General features: G+C 39.2%; 1 protein-coding gene across 1 annotated transcript; it reads right to left on the minus strand.

Moving 5' to 3' along the window:
• Positions 1–309: 309 nt before the first annotated feature.
• On the minus strand, positions 310–18,934 carry LOC148370818 (SH3 domain-binding protein 5-like). The gene is made up of 9 exons (XM_088328590.1): positions 18,671–18,934; positions 15,484–15,546; positions 13,290–13,418; positions 7,193–7,357; positions 5,958–6,088; positions 4,395–4,437; positions 2,456–2,657; positions 2,141–2,392; positions 310–1,096 (listed from the first exon to the last, which is right to left on the minus strand). The coding sequence occupies exons 1-9, from the start codon at positions 18,749–18,751 to the stop codon at positions 963–965; spliced, it is 1,200 nt and encodes a 399-aa protein (XP_088184716.1). The 5' UTR covers positions 18,752–18,934; the 3' UTR covers positions 310–962.
• Between the last annotated feature and the right edge of the window lie 838 nt (positions 18,935–19,772).

Below are 19,772 nucleotides of genomic sequence, written 5' to 3' on the forward strand. Positions count from 1 at the left end.
ACATCCATGGATCCGTTATCGACCCTTATCCACACTAGGGTCGCGGGGGTGCTGGAGCCCCGCTGCTGCTAAATTTTATGGCACTTATTTTCATTCTACTATTCTTGCAATATTTTTTTCAGTGCATTATTATTACAAGTTAGGCCAGTTTTCTAAGCACTATTTTGCGTTTTTTTTGCCCTCTAATCTTGTTGCATACAATGTTTCACAACGTTGATATCAACGGCAAAAAAGAGAATTCTATTCTATTCTGTTCTCAAGTAACAAATATAATAACGTGTTAACTAAGGTGTAATAAAACAAATCATATTATAAATCACAACAAAGCATTTTTATTGCTTATTGTTTTGAGTTAAACATGTTCAAATGCAAAGGACAGGCATATAAATATAGGACAATCTGCACTAAAAAACAACATGGATTACTAATAAAAACACAATGAATTGACTATTTACATCATTTGTTGCAGGCTTTAACATGTACAGATTAAGACATTTTATGGCACATGAGATGAGAATCGTGGGAGATGAAGTCTTATGATGAGAACTGATATTAGAAAACTATAATTCACAACGGGCAGCACGGCGGCGCAGTGGTTAGCGCTTGTGCGGCACAGTTCATGTCATGGGAACCTGTCGTGGGTTCAAATCCAGCTCCAGACTTCCTGTGCGGAGTTTGTATGTTCTCCCCGTGCTTGCGTGGGTTTCCTCCGGGCACTCCGGTTTCCTCCCACATTCCAAAGACATGCATTTCAGGTGGATTGGCCGGTCCAAATTGTCCCTAGGTGTGAATGAGCGAATGAGTTGTCTGTCCCTGTGTGCCCTGCAATTGGCTGGCAACCAGTTCAGGGTGTCCCCTGCCCATTGCCCGGAGATGGCTGGGATGGGCTCCAGCCCCCCCGCGACCCTAATGAGGATAAGCGGTACGGATGATGAGATGAGATGAGATAATTCACAACAATTTCAATTGGCTACTCGGATATTTGACAGCGGGAGGAGTTCTTCGCTCTCCTTTTTATCCTCAGTGTCGTCTTTTTGTCGGGATAAGCTGCCTAAATTGCTCCCTGACGTGGCCTCAGCACCCTCCGCTCTGTCTCCTGGAGGTCAAAAAGAGGGATGAAATCGACTTTATGAGTTTATGTATAAAAAATGAATGATGAATAATGGAAAAAAAAACCTTTAGTTATTATGTTTGAACTGATCATAAATAGTTTTTTAAATCATAGAGAATTTTTTTTCTAAATATTTGAACAAAAAATGTAAGAAATGAAAAAATGTCCACTTTTGATTTATTTTCAAATATTATTTATATGGATTTTCATAAAATAATCCGTAAGGGAACAAAAAGGAGAACATATCTGTAAATATTTTAAGAAGAGACTTTTTTTTCAAATTAAAAAAAAACCATCTGCCATAAAGAGAAAAAAAAAACAAAAGAGTAAGAAAACTGTCCACTTTTGATTTGTTTTCAAATCATATTTAATTATATTTTTATAATTTTGATCCTGAAAGGGAGAAAAGCAAAATACGTCAAAAATATTTTACGAAGCATTTTTTATTTCAGACATAAAATTAATTTCAAAATTTTAAAAAGAAAAAAAATCCAAAGGAAAAAAATGGCTACTTATGATTTTTCAAAAATAATATTTGAATATCATTCAATATTTTTTATCCTGAAGATAAAGCAAAAACATGAAAGAATATTCAATATCAAATAAAACCCAACATAATTTCAAAGATTAAAAAAAAGGAAAAAAAAGTCCATTTCTGCTTTTTTTTTTTTTTTTAAATACAATTTTAATATATGTTGACATGTTTATTCCCAAAGGAAAAAAAGCAAATACATTTCAGAAAATATGGTATCAAAGTATATTCTTTATTAAAAAAATCAAATATTTTTTTTTTCTATTTTTCTTATTTTTCTTTTGGTCTGTGTTCTCTTCAAATGATTATTTAGTGTATTTTAATGTTATTATTTTCTTATTGATTGGTCAAAATAAATACCCATTCATTCATTTGAAATTATTTACAAATTAAATGCAATTATATTTCAATCTCTGTTTTTTGTATTACATTCTGCCTATATTTTCTTTTAATGTTAGCAAGATTTTGTGTAAGATATAATAAAAAAATTAGGACACCTCTCTCCAGATCACAGTCCGGGGACGAGGCTCCGCTGCATTGGCTCCGGGGCCCCAGCAGAGGTGAGCCGTGGCCAGAACCAGACGGCGAGTCGGATCGGTGAGAACTGCACGGGCTGGCGCCCCCTTCAGCATTGGAGGAGGATGGCGGGGATAATGGCGGTGGTGTTTCAACGGTGAAGGACGCCACCGGACTGGACGAAGGGGACTGGGCATCTTCCTCAAAATCGTCGTCAATCGACACTGATACCACTGCCGCAAAAACACAATTTGAGTTTTGGGGAATTTCAGTCTCCAAAATGTCAGATCACTCACTGGACAGGCCGTCGCACTCCACAGTTAAGTCTTGGCCACTGTCGTCAAGCTCCGCCCCCACACCTCGCCCTCTTGTTCCGACCAATCGGCGTTGGGCGTGAATTTCCTCCGAGATTCCCTCCAGGCGGCGTAGGGCGGCACGGTAATCGCTTTTGGCTGCTACCAGCTTCACCTGACGCTCGTCTACATGACGCTTCAGTTGCTACAACACAATTTTGCTAATTTACAATAGACTTGTTGTGACCTTTCTTATTTCATATTAGCTTTGAGCTAAAAGTGTCTATTATTATTTATTTCCCTGTTGTTAACTCAAAAAGTTACTTGAAATATGTACAGTAATAAGCCTGGTTTGCTACAAGGGCATGCTCTCCGCTTATGTTAACTGAGCTGTAGCTTATAGACAAGCCCTGGTGTCACGGTTCACGGATCCCTTTACCATTCGGGTTGTAGGGGCACCATTTCCTGTGGTGTGTCTTGGGCAAGTACATCATGGCAGTGCCCAAATCAACAGTTTTCAATGTCTCTCCCTCTCCTGCAACACAGCTGCAGCTTATCATCAACAATAATGTTGAGCAAATAGTTGCAGTTGTGTTGCAGGGGGGAGACATTAGAACCCGGGACCTTTAAAACGATTGGCTGAAGAGTATAAAAAGCTTGAGAGAAGCTAAGAAAAAATGGATTGAGGACCAATGCTCGGAGTTAGAAGAGTGCCCCAACGAGAACAATACAACAAAAGCCTTCCACATTGTAAAAGACGTCACACAGACAAAACAGGCAAAAGTCAGCAGTATTCAGGATGAAGCAGGAAGTATCCTAACTGAAGGAAAAAAAAGCATAAATAGATGGACAGCTCCAAACTCTACTACCACCCAACACAGGGAGAACCTGGGGTTCTTGAGAATTCCAGCCCAGGGAAAAGTTACGACTCCTCTATCCTCCAAGAAGAAGTAGAAGAAGCAATAAACTTGTTGAAAAACGCAACGTCCCAAGGTATTGACAACACCAGAACTCGTACAAAATGGTGGTGAACTAACGATGGACATCTCTTCAAAGATTTGCAAATCGATCTGGCAGACAGGACAGTGGCCATCTGCATGGACAAAATTGCTAGTAATTGTGCTCCCAAAGAAAGGGAACTTCCAACTATGCTCCAACTACCGAAGGCATGCAAGTAAAGTTGTGCTAAAGGTCCTACTGAACAGACTGAAACCACAGGGTGAAAAGATTCTAGCCGAAGAACAGGCAGGTTTCAGAGAGGGAATGAGCACCATAAAACCGGTTTTTGATCAGCGCATCCTTTTCAAGAGATTTCAACAACACCAGAGAAACATCTGTCATTATTTCCCTCTTCGTCTACGCTTGCGAGACACGGACTTACAGTAAAACTGGAAATGAAAATCCAGGCCATGGAGATGTGATGCTACAGGAAACTCCTAGGCAGCAGCTACATTGCCCATGTGACAAATTAAACTGTAATATGTTCACGTCACAAGATAATCAGGACCGACCAAGATCATTCTCCAGAGCACAGTCTAAGGGGGCAGGAGGAGAGGAGGGCCGAAAAACAACAATAAGGAATGGACTGCTGCCAACTTTGGCACGACCCAAGAACAGGCCAAGGACAGTCAACAGTGGAGAAGGCTGTCCAGAGTTGTGTCCTCATTGGTACACTAACGACCCAAGCGGTTAAAGGATTTGTGAACCGTGAACTGTGATTGTTATTAGACTCCAGAGCTTGGTGATAAGCTGCGGCTGTATTGGAGGAGGGAAACCTTGAAAATGTGCGGGGTTTGGACAAAGAACTTGATGGTTTTATGCTAATAAATTACTGATCAAACCTAATTAGCATAATCAAGCAGTATCGCCCATTCAAGGCCATTGACGGCTATATACGTCAAAAGTCATTTTTATATGAAAAGGGCTATTGTAGTCCACGTACCTCAAGCTGCAGATAGTACTTGGCTTTTAGTTCAAAATATGGCCTGCAGGGGGAGACAAAAAAGGGTGAAAGAGTGAGAGGGGGGAGGGAAAAATAACCTACACAAAAACACTCCATCGTTTTTTTCCTTTTTCTGACCACTCGCATTCCTGGCCGCTTACAAGTGGGAGTTACACCCTGACGAGAAACATCTGGACTTCACCAAGTTTTTACTTTCCCTCAGACTTAAAAAGCCAAAACAAAAATTTTGTGGAGGCAGCCACGTTTTACATTCCCTTAAACCAGGGATGTCAAACTCCTTTGAGCTCAGGGGCCACATAGTAGAAAAGTCATTCTCACCAGGACCGATTAGAGCAGACCTGGGCACTCCGGTCCTGGAGGGCCATACCTCCTGCCAGATTTTGAAGTTTGCTCTTCTTTAACTCAGGTGATACAAATTATAACCTCGTTAGCAAGCTAGCAAGTGCTCGTTAACGATACTGGTGATTGGAATCACCTGTATTGGATCAGAGAAACCTCAAAAATCATGCAGAACATACTGCCCTCCAGGACCGGAGTGCCCAGGTCTGGATTAGAGAGAGAGAGAGAGAGAGAGAGAGAGAGAGAGAGAGAGAGAGAGAGAGAGAGAGAGAGAGAGAGAGAGAGAGAGAGAAACAAAAATAAAAGAAACAAAGAGAGAAAGGAAGAGAGAATGAGAGAGAAAGTGAACCAAAGAGAGAAAGGGAAATAGGGAGAGAGGAGAATCTTATAGAAAAGAGGGGGAGGGAGAGAGAGAGAGAATGAGAGAGAGAAAGAGAGAGAGTGAGAGAGAAGTAGGAAAAAAGAGGGTGGACGAGAAAAAGAGTGAGAGAGAAATAGAGAAAGAAAGAAACAGAGAAAAACAAAGAGAGAAAAAGGGGCGAGAAAGAGAAAGGAGAGAAAAAGAAAGAGAATAAGGGAGAAATAAAAAGAGAGAGAGAAAGATGGACAAAGAGAAGAGTAAGAGAGGGCCAGAGAGAGAAAGAGGGAGGGATAAAGAGAGAAAGAGACAGAAGAGAGAGAGATGAAGAGAAAGACAGAAAAAAAAAACAGAAAAGGAAAAACAAAGAGAGAGAAAGAGATAGAAGAGCGATAGATGAAGAGAAAGAGAGAAGAAGAAAAACAAAAAAGGAAAAACAAAGAAAGAGAGAGAAAGAGAGAAAGAAAGAAAAAAAGAGAAATAATGAAAAAGAGAAAGAAGGAGGAAGAGAGAGGGGATAAAGAAAAAAGAGAGTTAAAGAAAAAGAGACAAAGAGAGTGAGAAAGAGAGTGAGGTTAGAGAGCAAAAAAAAAGAAAGAAAAAGAAAAGAGAGAAGGAGAGAGGGATAAAGAAAGAAATAGAAAAGAAAGAAAGAAATACAAGTCCAGGTGCTTTGTGAGTGTTGCCCGGCTTTGGCGAGGTCAAGTTGACAAATATTAAATTGCAGCTCCTTTTTTCCCTTGCACTTCTCTTAGTTTCGTCTCGCGGGGCGGATTAAAACCCACGGCGGGCCTGTTCTTTGACACTCCTGCCTTAGGCTCAAAAACAAGAGATAAGCAACCAACTTGGATTTATTGATGGAGCGTTTGAGTTTCTTCTCCAGTTGCTTCATGTGTCCCACGCAGGAAGCGTAGTTGGCCGCCGTGGCTTTGTGTTCGGACTCGCTGCGAGTTCGACTCTGCTCCGCCTCCATCACCTGGAATTCAAATTATGTTTATCACAAGGCACCTTTTTTCCTTTTTTTTCTCAAGAAAAGCGTGTGCCTAAAATATGTGAAATGTGGCTTCTGAGGACAGAAAGAAAATTAAATACAGTCGTGTTTTTTGGGGCGAATCAATATTTTTATTATTTAAATCAAAATAAATGTTTTGATAATTTCGCTGTTATTTAAATTCAATAAAACATCTTTATCATTTTATCATAGTATTTACAGTTTCTATTGTATTTTTCCATTAATTGTTTTATTATTATACTTTTAATATATCATGTTCATTTTCATCATTATATATTTTGTAATCATTATTTTCATTCTTATTTGCATTATATTTTACTTATTTTCTATTGTTTTTAATATCAAACCATTTGTTATTATTATATTGTTTTAGATTTAAATGTTTTTTTTTAATCCTTTTTTGAATTATTTTTTTCATAATTCGGATTTTCTTACTTTTTTATATTTACCATAATTCTTTATCTTTTTATCGGTAAATCACTCTGTTGCAATTGTATTCAGTTAAACCATTATTCTTATCATAATGTTTTCATAATAATGATGACAATAGTAAAACTATTTTAATTTATATTTTATTCACTTTTATCATTGCAATGATAGTTTTATTATTTAATACAATGTTTTTGTTTTTACCTTTCTTTCATTAAATTGCAACAATATTTCTATAGTATCATAAATATATTATTGTGTTAATAAAATATCTATTTTATGAATTTGTTCATTGTGTTTGTTTTTTTATAATTCAAATTATTATTTGTATCTTTTGGAATGATGGTTTTTACTGTTTTTATTCATTTCTATTTTTATAATAGTATTAGATGAATACTTTAATAATAATAATGGGTTGATATATTAATATTGATTCTAATAGACATCTGGGAAAATGGAAAGTTGACACTTTTTGTGGACGGGATGGTTTTCATTGAATACCATTTTTTAAATATATTTGCATGAGTAAAGTGTGAAGCACATTGTAAAGCACTGTGGGAAATCTTCAGTGAATCGAAAAGCGCTGTATAAATACAGACCATTTACTATTCATTGTTTAAAATGGCATCATTACGCTACCTTTTGTGTGGCGTGATTGAGCATCTCCTGCCAGGCGGAGTCGAACTGGCGACTGTCCTCCTCTAGGAGGCGCTCTTCGGCCAGGGCGATGGTTTCCTTGGCGGCCCGCAGGATCTCGGCCGCCCGTTGGAATTCCTGCGTGGCTTTCTGGGATTCAACCTGCGCCTGGAAAGTACAAAAAATCCGTCATTGTGAATTACGAGTTTCCTGAATTCGATTAAAGAATTTGCAACGCTCGGTGAACAAAAACCATGGCATTTTTGTGGCTCCGCCCACCCACGCACACTCTCTATAGGGTTGTTATTCCCAACTGGAGTAAGGTGGACATTCAAATCCAGTCTGTATACCTTGAAAGCCACAGTGTGTTTTACGTAGCCATCCCTAATGGTGAAAAAATAGATTATTCGTTTAACCCTTTAATATTCCTGTATAATTCGACAAAATTCCCGATACAAGAACTACCCAAAGTAAATTGAATGCTGTTCTTGACCCATTTGCAGAATATGGACAGTTTTGGTCTTTTTAGAAAGGTAACATTCAAACGGACATATTCTCTGCAAGTGCTACTAACAATGAGTTGGGGTGGCAGTAGCACAGGAGGTAAAGTCCCTATCCTAGGATCAAGAGGTTGCAGGTTCAATTCCCAACTCTTCCATGTCATATGACAAGTGCCCTCAGGCAAGACACTGAATCCCCAATGCCCACAATAAGGAGGTAATTTTTTTCGTACGTCTTTTAATTGATCATTATTATTTAGTTTTATAGGTTTGACCTTTTACTGTAACATACTTTAATTTTTACTTCACATTTTTAAGTTTTTATTCTGCATTTGATTTTAATTTTTATTATTTCAGAGTTTCCTCATTTGGTAGGGTGTGGTTCAAAGGCTGAAAATCTTGAGGCCATTTACTGCCCGTGTGGATACACCTCTCCCAGGGACTTTCCTCACGTGGTTAGTCTGTGCCCTGCCATAGTTGTATTTTATTTCTATTACTGTTTATTTTGTTTGTCTGTGTATTACGTGTTTTAGGATGATGGGTGGGAACAAAGGAAGCACTTGGAGGGGCAATTTTTGGCCTGAAAAGTGCTTTACAATTGAATTTGATTTGAAATGTGACGGTCACATTCAGGCATCTCTGACTTTATTTCACGGTTTCTTTCTCTTTCCACTCATGTTTGCCTGCATTGATGGTTCATATTCTTGAGAAAATATGCCTTGCTCTTTTTAATAGCTTATTTCACCAGCCATTAGAGTTAACTACTTATACAAGCTCTGAACATTCCAACTACAGGCCCTTTTCTGCTGTTCTCAAAGTATTCAGCACCCTCTAGCTTTTGTTGTCGCTTGTAGGGAACAGCGGCTTCCATGTCCTGCTGCCAGATTGACAAATTTATGCAAGGAAAGATGGAAGTAGGCTTCTAAATTTAATCCTTCGCGTTTCTGTTGTGCAGTGCTTCTCAATTACTTTTTGTCTCAACCCACCTTGGAAGAAGACATCCCCTCTCTGCCCCCATCTTTTTTTTCAACTGATGGCATAATTTTGGTGGGGACAAAACAATGATTGCTTGATATTGATGGTAACACGTCCCCTCCATCCAATCTACACCTCTCAGCACATTTTCGCTGGGAAAAAAAGCTCAAGGGTCTCATCAGCACGAATGGGTTGTAATGTCTTTAAGAGAAGCTTAATTTATTGGGCGTTGTGCTGTCCGCTGCCAACATTTTTAGCATAGCAATCACACTGGTCTTTGCTTGTCTCCCTCCATGGTCGCAGTGAAGTGCTATGTAGGCTTTGTCAAAATTCCTCATCTTGGCTTACGGGAGGAGACTTTTGTTTGTCTCTTACCCCGTTTCTCCTCGCCTGTCTCCGCTTCAGTGTTATTTATTGTCGTTTTTGTCGTTATTTATTTATTATTGAAGATTTGCTACACCTAAAGTCTACGCTCAATGAACACTCTGTGCTCAATACACTGCGAGGAGGCTAAGTGTAATTAAAAACACTCTGCCAATGAGAATGCTCTCTATTGTAGTGGAGGTGCAATTGCACTTTATTCTGGTATAATTTGAAAAAAAGTCAAACGTGCCAGTGCCCCCCCTTGACGGAGCCTTGCCGCAACCCCTCCCCTCTGGTGGCCTGCCCCACTATTTGAGAACCAGTGCTGTAGTGTGATTTTTTTCTATTTTAAGCTACAATGACCTCTAGTGGTGATTTATTACACCCCGGCACTTTAAACAACGCGATGTGAATACGAACTTTAGTAACCTCTTGTAAGCGTTTGGAAAGCTGTGTCAGGTTTGTTTTTCTGGCGCCCCCGACCCGCCAGTCGGGGTCACCCTTTCAGAAGATAGCTCCCCTCCCCGACCGAGCCAGGACGTCATCACGGCCCAAGGGTGACGCCGTTTGTCTTGATACCCGACCAAGCGTGAAGATAACGAAGTTTTAAACGGGTTCTGTTTTACAAAATGATTATGTGTGACCCGCTTTCCCAGGCTCTGCTCTGCCAGGATGATTAATCGAGCCAAGATGACAGAACGAAGGAGGGAGGATCGCTCGATGCTCACGAGATATCCTGATTGAATGAAAAATGACACACTTTCTTACAGTGCCAGGTTGCGTCACGGTAAGACACGAGTAGTTTGAAGCGTTACAAATGTAAAAATAAATCTCACGAGATTGTGATAAAGCTCAGCGAAGGGGGTGAGTAAAAAGGTGAGTGGAAAAAAAGGCAGATTATATACAATTTGCTTGTGGGGTGCCTCCGCTAGCTGCTGGATAAATGTAGCTGATGTTAAGAAAGACGTTTCTCGTTTTAAACTTATTTTTATTTGAATTCATTATTTTTCGAGTAAAATAGAAAAAAAAACTTAAAATTGTTATTTTGTCCTCTAAGATTACTGTATTTCTAACTTATTTAATTCTCCTTTTAATCTATTTTTCTAAAGAATAGGAACAAAACTTTCAAATAGGCAAAATATTTTAAAAGGACAGATATTTCTTTTCTCATTTGCAAAAATATTTTTTACTAAATTACTTTTAATATATTTTCAACTGATTCATTTTCCTTTCATTTTTGATATTTGTTTCAAACAAAATGATAATACAAATCCCTTAAACGGGGGGGAAAAATGATAAATATTTTTTCCCATTTATTTAGGTGCGATTTTTAGTAAGTCGTGAAACTATTTGTTATTGAGAAAAATCTCTCTACATATACTGTGGGTGTTGGGTAAAAATGACAGTAATATGTAGCTTACATTTTCAGTTCTTCCCAGTACAGTACAAATTCCTACTGGGAAACGCTACCTTAATATTTTCCATTGCCCATTATAAAAGTCCATAATTGATTCATAGTCCTTGCAGTAATACAACGTTCCTAGTGCCCTGTATAGGTGTAGGATGCACCTGCCAGTGCCAGACAAACTAATGTCAGCTGCCGTAAATCACAAGAGAACAAGTGCAATTGCAAAGCGAAGCCACTAAAGAGAAGTGTCTGCATCATTTTTAAGCAGACTTGTTGAGAAACATGGCAAGTATTTACAAGCACTCTCAAAATTCAAGCACTTTCAATCCTCTAAAACAGAAGATTAAAATCATAAGCATTTTAAAGGATTTCAAGTACCCGTACAAACCCTGTTAAACGCAAACAACAGACAAGAGTTTTGCTGGACACCAAAGCTCAGTCTATTTTTCTGCTCCCCCCTTTGCCAAATTTGTTGGAATGTAAGTGGGAAAACATGCCTACGAGCCCACGAGCGTGCACGTGTGACACGTTTAGCTTCTCATTTGGGTCACATATGTAATATGAAAAGCTGCCGTCTATAAAACATGAGCAGACAACGTGCCGGTTTGACACCCGAGGCATTTATCTGCTTAAAGGTCCCAGTGTGTAACATATAACGAGTCCTAGTGGTGTAAAAATACTTCATTTATCAAAATAAACACTATTTATTCAAACTAAAAAGCAAAAACACATTTACTTATTCATAAACAGGATTTTAGGAATACAAATTTGACATTATATGACACAACTTGAAGAACCAAACATGTTTGGCAGCCCTCTAGCTACTATGGAAGCCCAAATGACCAATTTTCCGATGCTAGCTTGTCCCAGTGGTGCTGTCGGCACTTAGCGGCTACTTCCATAGATATGATTCTCCCAGAGTCCAATCATTCAGGCATTTTCCACTTTTTTTCCACTGTTTCTTCTCCAGCCACTATTGTTAGCCATTTGGCTGCAGGCTACGGCTCGCAGCTAGCCACTATTGTTGTTATTACATGCTCTTGCTTTGTCCTTCAGTTTCACTCGCCTTCCACAGCTGGACGTTACTGAGTTTTAGAATTAAAACCTCTTTGACTTTTTTTCTCTTTTCCTTCTCTAGCCACTCATGTTAGCCACTTGGCTGCAGACTATGGCTTGCTGCAAGGCACTATTGTTAGCTGCTCCTGCTTTGTTCTGAGTTCAATGATTCAAACATCTTTGACTTTTATGACTGTTTACTTCTCTAGCCACTCGTGTTAGCTGCTTGGTCTGCAGGCTAAGCTTGCAATTCGCTGATATTGTTAGCTGCTCCTGCTTAGTCCTTTAGTGTCACTTGCCTTTCACAACTGGTCATGCAATTAAATGTAGCTGAGCCCCGTGATTCAGGCATCCGTGACCTTTTTTCACACTCTTTCTGTCTCTAGCCATTTGGCCGCAGGCTATGACCTGCGGTTAGCCGCTATTGATAGCTGCTCCTGCTTTGTCCTTTGTTGTCACTTGCCTTCCACGGCTAGTCATGTAAGCAAATGTTGCAGAGTCCCACGACTCAGGCATCTTTGACTTTTATCCCATTGTTTCCTTCTCTAGCCACTCATGTTGGGGAGTTTTTAGATTCATGGTCCTAATGCTTGACAGATTCTGCTTTGCTCTTGCAAACTTTTAGCTTCTCCAGCTAGCTGCTAAAGTTTGCAGTTTGCATCAGCTCTCACCAACTCAGGTTATTTGTTGTTTTCAGCTTCTCTGGGTGTGCATCCAGTTCATCTTTTGCTGTGACTCGTAGGCCTTTTATCTTACTGGCTTCGATAACATGTCTTCCTTAAATGCAAATGCTTGAGCTCTATTCTAAACCTCAGCAATCTATAGTTGGGAATTATTACACCCTGTCACTTTAAAAACATCTAAAAGAAGATGAACTTTCATAACCTGGTGGAAGAGTTCTGAAGGCTGTGTTTGTGTTAATCTTTCTTGTGCCACCCGGAAATTCGGGGTCACACTTGCTGAAGTGAATTATTACACACTGTCACTTTAAAAAACATCTAAAGGAAGATCAACTTTCATAACCTGGTGGAAGAGTTCTGAAGGCTGTGTTTGTGCTAATCTTTCTTGTGCCACCCGGAAATTCAGGGTCACACTTGCTGAAGTGAATTATTACACACTGTCACTTTAAGGCCCCCCTCGATACTCGTGCACATTCTTACATGCAGACGACACTTTCAGGTAGTTATGTTATGCCATATTTTTAATGTTGTGACACGTGACAAGGTTCTCTTAGTATTATACAAAATCATACATGGACTTGCTCCCTCTTATCTTTCGGATCTGATTTCCCCCTATGTCCCGGTCCGAAGCCTACGATCTGAGAGTGCCGGTCTTCTGGTGATCCCAAGAGCAAAGAAGTGTTCTGCTGGTTCGAGAGCGTTCTCCATCCGGGCACCGGTGCTGTGGAATGATCTTCCCCCTGAGATCCGATCTGCAACCTCAGTGGAAATGTTTAAATCTAAGCTTAAAACTCACTTCTACTCCATAGCATATGAATAACCTACTCTTCTCGTCGGCTGAAAAATAGTCTGTGTAATAATCTGTGAAGCCCTTTGAGACGCTTCGTGATTTAGGGCTATACAAATAAAAATGACTTGACTTGACTCCACTTTTAATAGCTTTTCAAGGAATTGGAACTATCCGGGTGACAGCTGTTTAGCATAGAGGGGCAGGAGTTAAAAATAGACTTGCACGCTTTTGAAGCAGATACGAGCTGAGCCCGTCTCACTGTTAATCTTTTGTAAGCCGACTACAACACACACTATACACACACAAACGCACACAAACACACACTTACCTGCCTGGCCACTTTACGGGCCTCCCAGTAAGGTTTGGAATCGTCCACGGCCCGACCGATCTTCTTCACCTGCTCGTCCAGCTTCAGGGTTGCTTCCACCAGGACGGATCGGAAACGCTGGCGAAAATCCTGACCAAACATCAACACACAGACGTTAGTTTGGGCAAAGCGGGTTTAAATTCTGCTGAGATTATTCGTAAATCCCCCAAAGTGCTGTCAGCGGGCAGAGGAATTTCACATCATTCGAGTGAATCACGATTCTGTATTACAGTAATCTTTTTTTACTTCTCACTTTGTGGCATTCCGCAATCCATTATCCCCGATCTCTATATTGCTGAAAGTGCGGGCCTGCTTAGTGCTTTTTGGTCGGGCCTAGCGGCTCTTTCTTGCTGCTCTGTCCACCAAAACATGACCTGCACTCGCACAACCACAATCCATTATCAGGAATCGCGTACTGTTGCGAGCAGGGACCGATAGAGCACATCTTTGTCGAACCTGGCAATTCTTTTTTTGACGTTCTGTTCACAAAAAAAGAACTGCACTCGTGCGGTCGCGATCCATTATCCCTGGTTTGGTTTGCAATCCATTCTCCACAGACTATTGCTAAGACCTAGAGCTGAGACAGCAAGAAAAATTCATGCTGGGCGGCTTTTTTGTTCGCGTCCTTCCTGTCTAAAATGAAGAGCACCCATGCAGCCGTGATCAATTATTCCCGGTCGACTGTAGCAAATGCTGGGAGCAGGGGCTAAGAGAGCACATTCGTTTCATGCACGGAGACTCTTTTATTCCCGTTCTGTTTGTCTAAAGCAGGTGTCCAAACTTTTCAGGAAGTGGGCCAAATTTCGTAAGCTGAAAACGTGTGAGGGTCGACTATTCAACCTGGCATTCTTTGAACAGTCTTTAATGAATTCACCGTCCGTGAATGGTTTGCAGTTGTTTGCTGTGCAGTTAAAACAGCTTGCAGTCACTTGACCTTTTCACATCGTTTGTTTCCAGTTAGCTTTTTGTTGTCAGCATGTTTCGTCCGGCAGTGCCTCTTGATATTATATTTTTTGAAATCAGCCACAGTCTCTTTGGCAACTCAGGCAGACACAGTTGTTTCAGATTTCAGTGAAAATATTCTACAATTTCTCAGTTAACTTTCAATTTTTGTTTACAGTTGCCATGGCGGAAATGGGGTGAGCTAAAATTCTCACAGAAAGCAAAGGTGGCCAAAGAGGTATTGCTATCTTTTGGGCAAATTGAGATATTTTTTTTTTCTGTACAAATTTATTTTACACGGCGGTCAACATTACTGGCGGGCCTCATATTAATTTTATGACAGAGGCCGCTGGCCAGTAAAATTTTTATCCTTGGCCGTAACTGGCCACCTCGGGCCGCACTTGAAATGCCTGGTCTAAAGTGAAGAAGAGAACCCATACAGCTGTGATCCATTATCCCCAATAAACTTTAGCTAAGAGAACAATTTGTGTGACGCGTGGTGGCATTTTTCCTTTCTTTTCAACAAAAATGAACAGCATTTGTGCAGCCACAATCCATTATCCCCGATTGTATAGGATTAGGGTCATTTCATTTTTGGTTTTTGTGCAAAACAAGACAGAAGTTTGGATTTATTTTTTTAATTTTTGACCCAATTTGGGTTATTTTTCACCCAAGAGTTTTTTAGTTAAGTAGATTTTAAAAAGAGTGCCAGAAAACAGCAACAACAATCTTTATAGTGTGTCGCTTCTAATTTGGCAAACCCATGCTGAGTTATTCTGCCGACGTAGCAACTCATTATTGGAGTCATCCCAATCCGATTAAAGCACGTGAGACAGCCTTTTTGGACGGCTAACAAAGATTCCCAAAAACTGGAACGCCATAACCCCATTTGCGACGGCGCCACCTGCATCCTGACCCACAAAGAAAAAGGAAAAGCCGTCACAGGAAGCATGACATTATCACGTTTTCCTTCTTCGCCCCAAAAAACATAGTCAATGCAAATCATTAGCCTATGAGGTTTTTGTATTGTTTGTTAGCATAATGCTAACTGGTTATTTAAAAGACACAATACTTTGTCCATATTTATTTGTGAGACGTTCACAGAAGAATTTTTTGAGGTTTTTTTTAGGTTGCTATGGGACTTCACACCCGCAAATCCAAATGAGAAGAATAATCCGGCCCTCTCCTCAAGGCGTTTCTTTCGCTTCTTTACCTCCAGCTCGCTCTCCCAGCGGTTGATGTCATCTGTGGACTGGTTTAACTTCTCCAGCTCTCCCTGTTGGCAGTAAACACGGAAAAAAAAGGGGGGGGGGGTCATGGAATGAGGGGGCAAACACAGAAATGTAAATGCAGCCTCCAGATTCAGTTTTCAGAGTCTTTAATACAGAAAATAGATTTACTTTGATACATTTAGCTGCGTATTTGCAATAACAAAAATTTGGGCGGAGTTCTATATATTTTTTCACTGGACTTCATCATGAATTCACATTGTCAATTTATAGAATAAATTCGTAGAAATTTAATCGCATAGAAATAACTATTTTTTCCTACTGGTAAGTTCTTGCGTCCTCAGACTGATACCGGCATCGATAACCAACATCAGATAGCTACATCAATATTTTGGTTATGTTAATTTTGTGGTGGCAAAAAGTTTGATTTTTCTTTAATTTACCTATAACCTATAATAACGGTTTTACTTACATTTCCAGAAAGTGATAACTGATTAGGTTGTGATTGTTCAGACCGATACAGATAATAATATAAGTCAGATACATACTGTAGTTTATTCATTTTAATGTCTGTGTATTTATATAGCTATATAATAAATCATAAAATTAACATATCCACCTATTTATGTATAAATCTTCTCCCCAACTATCGATATTGGTATCCTTATTAGTAGGAAATAACTGTTATAGTGCATCCAGGTTTTTAATTGCACACTTATCATTCTGTGGTTAAGCAAGGAAAATTGTTTTTACAACATCAGATTTACTGTTAAGAAACTATTTAGGTATCTATCTAATATTGGATATTGATATTGGTATCAGTCTGGAGAAGCAAAACCTTATCTGTAAGGAGAAAAAAACAGTATAGGTTATAATAGGTAAACGAATAAAATATTGAAAGAGTTTACATCACAAAAATTACGTTGGAATATTCATGAAGCTATCTTATATCAGTATGTAGATATTGGTATATGTCTGGAGCAGCAAGACCTGATCAGTAGGATAGAAACAGTAATTATAGGCAATAATACCTGAGCTAACAAAATGAGTTTTTCCTCACCAGAAAACTAATGTCAAATTGTTTCTATTTCTATCTGATATCAGTTATCATTGTTTGGATCGGTCCATACAAGCAAGACCTTGTCAGTAGAAAATGTAAACACATGCAGGGTCTTTTTGACTTCTTTTCTACCAGTTTTTGCTAGATGGCTTTTTTCCTACTCATAACAATAACCGATTTTATCCAGACCGATACTGGCATTGATCATCATGATCAGATAGATACTTGATTCATACATCTAGATATTTAGATAAATCCATCCATCTATCCATTATCTGAACCGCTGTGATTTTTGGACTGTGGACTATATTGAAGGACATTGGCCAAGACCAATGTATATACATACCGTACATGTAGAAACATCGCAGCAAGGCTTTAGGGCTAGGACCTTAGCTTGGCCTTTTGACTGAGAGTAAGTGTCCCGGCTCCTAGGCTTTGTAGCGTATTATGAACTGACCGATAACGGATAATGGATAATGAATAACGAAGATAGAACAATAACCCTTAAAAATCCCTCCCCCCCTGCTTATCCTCAGCAGGGTCGCGGGGACGCGGGAGCCCATCCCAGCTATCTTCGGGCAGTGGGCAGGGGACACCCTGAACTGGTTGCCAGCCAGTCGCAGGGCACACAAAGACAGCCAACTGACTCGCTCATCCATACCTAGGGACAATTTGGACTGGCAAATTACCCTGACATGCATGTTTTGGGATGTGGGGGGAAACTGGAGTGCCCGGAGGAAACCCACGCAAGGACAGGGAGAACATGCAGACTCCACACAGGATGTTTGATCTCATGACCTCAGAACTGTGCTACACACGCGCTAATCACTGCGCCGCCGTGCTGCCCATTTAGATAAATGATATAGCATAAATTTTGCATAGAAAAAAAATATGTTCGTGAGCGATAGTGGTATCAAACATTTACTAATTTTGAATTGATACTTTTTTATGATTTGTTGAGTTTAAATTGTATTCTTATCATTCTGTAGGTTAGTGAGAAAAATTTGTGAACTCTTTTCCCTACTGGAAAATTAACATTAACAAACTATACGTCTATCAGATATTGGTTAGCGATGTTGTCATTGGTCTGGAGAAGGGAGACCATTAGGAAAGAACTGTTAAACTTTAGAGGTATAAGTTTACAATAACAGTTATAAGTTATTATCAGTAAGCCAACAGTATATTTAAAGTTTTTTCAAAGTCAAAAATAATGTTAACAAACTATGCATCTGCTACGTGTTATCTTTGTTTGTATTGGTCTAAAAGAGCAAGACCCTTTAAGTCGGAAACAAACTCTAATTATAGGTTATGATAGGAAAACAAATAAAATATTTGAAAGTTTTCCCACCAACAACCAAATAACATTAACAGACTATTTTATTATCTAAAATATGAATAAAAGTAAAACAAAATAAAAGATGTGAACAATGCAAACTCAGAAATACTTCACTGCCTTGAAGTGGTTCAGTCCATTTGATTCCTTGCACTGCTCTTGAAACCCCCAAACCCCCCACCCCGCCCCCGCCCCTTTCACTCGGCTAGTGTCACTTGTGGCATAGCGACAGAATCTGCGGAGGCGCCGATTTATTGCAGTGAGAGTATGTTATTATCGAAGCCCAAAAGTGCCATAATTCAATTAAAAAAGGAATGAATAAAAAGGCCCTTTAAGTCAACATTCAATTGATTAAAGTCAAGTCAAGTCAAGTCATTTTTATTTGTATAGCCCTTAATCACAATTAGTCTCTAAGGGCTTCACAAGTTATTACATATAAGATTAGGTTACTCGTATGCTATAGAGTAGAAGTGAGTTTTAAGCCTAGATTTAAACATTTCCACCGAGGTTGCAGATCGGATCTCAGGGGGAAGAGCATTCCACAACACCGGCTGTTTAAAATAAAAAGCATTTGGCAAAATATTGTAATGAAAATAATAATAAGATAATTTCAAATGTTAAATCACTTAAAGTAAAATGATTAAAAAAAAAAGTTTTTAACCAGCCAGACATTCTGAGTGCTCAGCACCCCCAGAGCTTTGAACCTAAAATCGCCAAGGCTTATAAGTATGGAAAAGACAGTTATTATATATTATTATAATTAAAATTATCATCTCACCTGTATTCTTGGATCGACATCTTCCTCCACTGCACCGTGGCAGTCTTCCTCAAATTCGGTTCCGATTTGTAATGGGTCCATTATCACTAACTGCAAAACCGTTCTAGGGAACCGAACCCCCTCTTCACCCTCCGAAAACTGAGGACCACATGGCGTACTTGGAGCTTTAGGGGGGTCTCCAAGATTTTCTGGGGGGATCCGTGGACGCCCGACTGGCCGAAGGGAAGCTAGACAACAAAACTGACGTGGATCGGAACCGCGGGGACGAAGATAGACACAAGGGAGAAAGTAATTGTTCGATTATTTATGTGTTCCTGTATATTCTTCACAGTAAAACACCATAAACGTCATTTAGAGACTACACTTTTACTTTGTAAACACGCTTGACTTCTGTTTTCGGTCCAAACAATAAGAACTTGATTCAAGATTTGAAGAATTAGTGTTGCGCGCCTTCACGTGGCAATAGATGGAAAGTAGCTACATTTATTTTTCTGCTTTAATTAGATAGATAGATAGATAGATAGATAGATAGATAGATAGATAGATAGATAGATAGATAGATAGATAGATAGATAGATAGATAGATAGATAGATAGATAGATAGATAGATAGATAGATAGATAGATAGATAGATAGATAGATAGATAGATAGATAGATAGATAGATAGATAGATAGATAGATAGATAGATAGATAGATAGATAGATAGATAGATAGATAGATAGATAGATAGATAGATAGATAGATAGATAGATAGATAGATAGATAGATAGATAGATAGATAGATAGATAGATAGATAGATAGATAGATAGATAGATACTTTGTTCATCCCCGAAGGGAAATTCACATTTCCAGCAGCATCCCTGACAATCGAGAACAATCGAAAATAACACGGGAGCTGCTGGAGTGGCTGCCATTCGTGACGGCGCCGGAAGAAAAGATTCAATTTGAATCATGTACAAACAAACAAACAATTGAATCATGTACAAACAAACAAACAAACAAAATATTCATGTTTCAATAAGTGGAGTGTTAATAAAATGGGGGGAAAATAATACTGATATAACCAGGTAAAACTAATTTTAAGTTACCTGTCCAATTG

Source organism: Urocampus carinirostris, chromosome 2, assembly GCF_059441175.1.
Source record: "Urocampus carinirostris isolate Australia breed hairy pipefish chromosome 2, RoL_Ucar_1.0, whole genome shotgun sequence".
Lineage (NCBI taxonomy): Eukaryota > Metazoa > Chordata > Actinopteri > Syngnathiformes > Syngnathidae > Urocampus > Urocampus carinirostris.

What these genes read in the sequence shown, in the direction of transcription:
- LOC148370818 (XM_088328590.1), bottom strand. Translation starts at nt 18,751, where the DNA reads ATGGACCCATTACAAATCGGAACCGAATTTGAGGAAGACTGCCACGGT. An exon ending in AGTACTATCTGCAGCTTGAG is followed by an intron (nt 2,658 to 4,394) that starts GTACGTGGACTA and finishes ATTGTGTTGTAG; the next exon opens with CAACTGAAGCGTCATGTAGA. An exon ending in GGAGTGCGACGGCCTGTCCA is followed by an intron (nt 2,393 to 2,455) that starts GTGAGTGATCTG and finishes TTTTTGCGGCAG; the next exon opens with TGGTATCAGTGTCGATTGAC.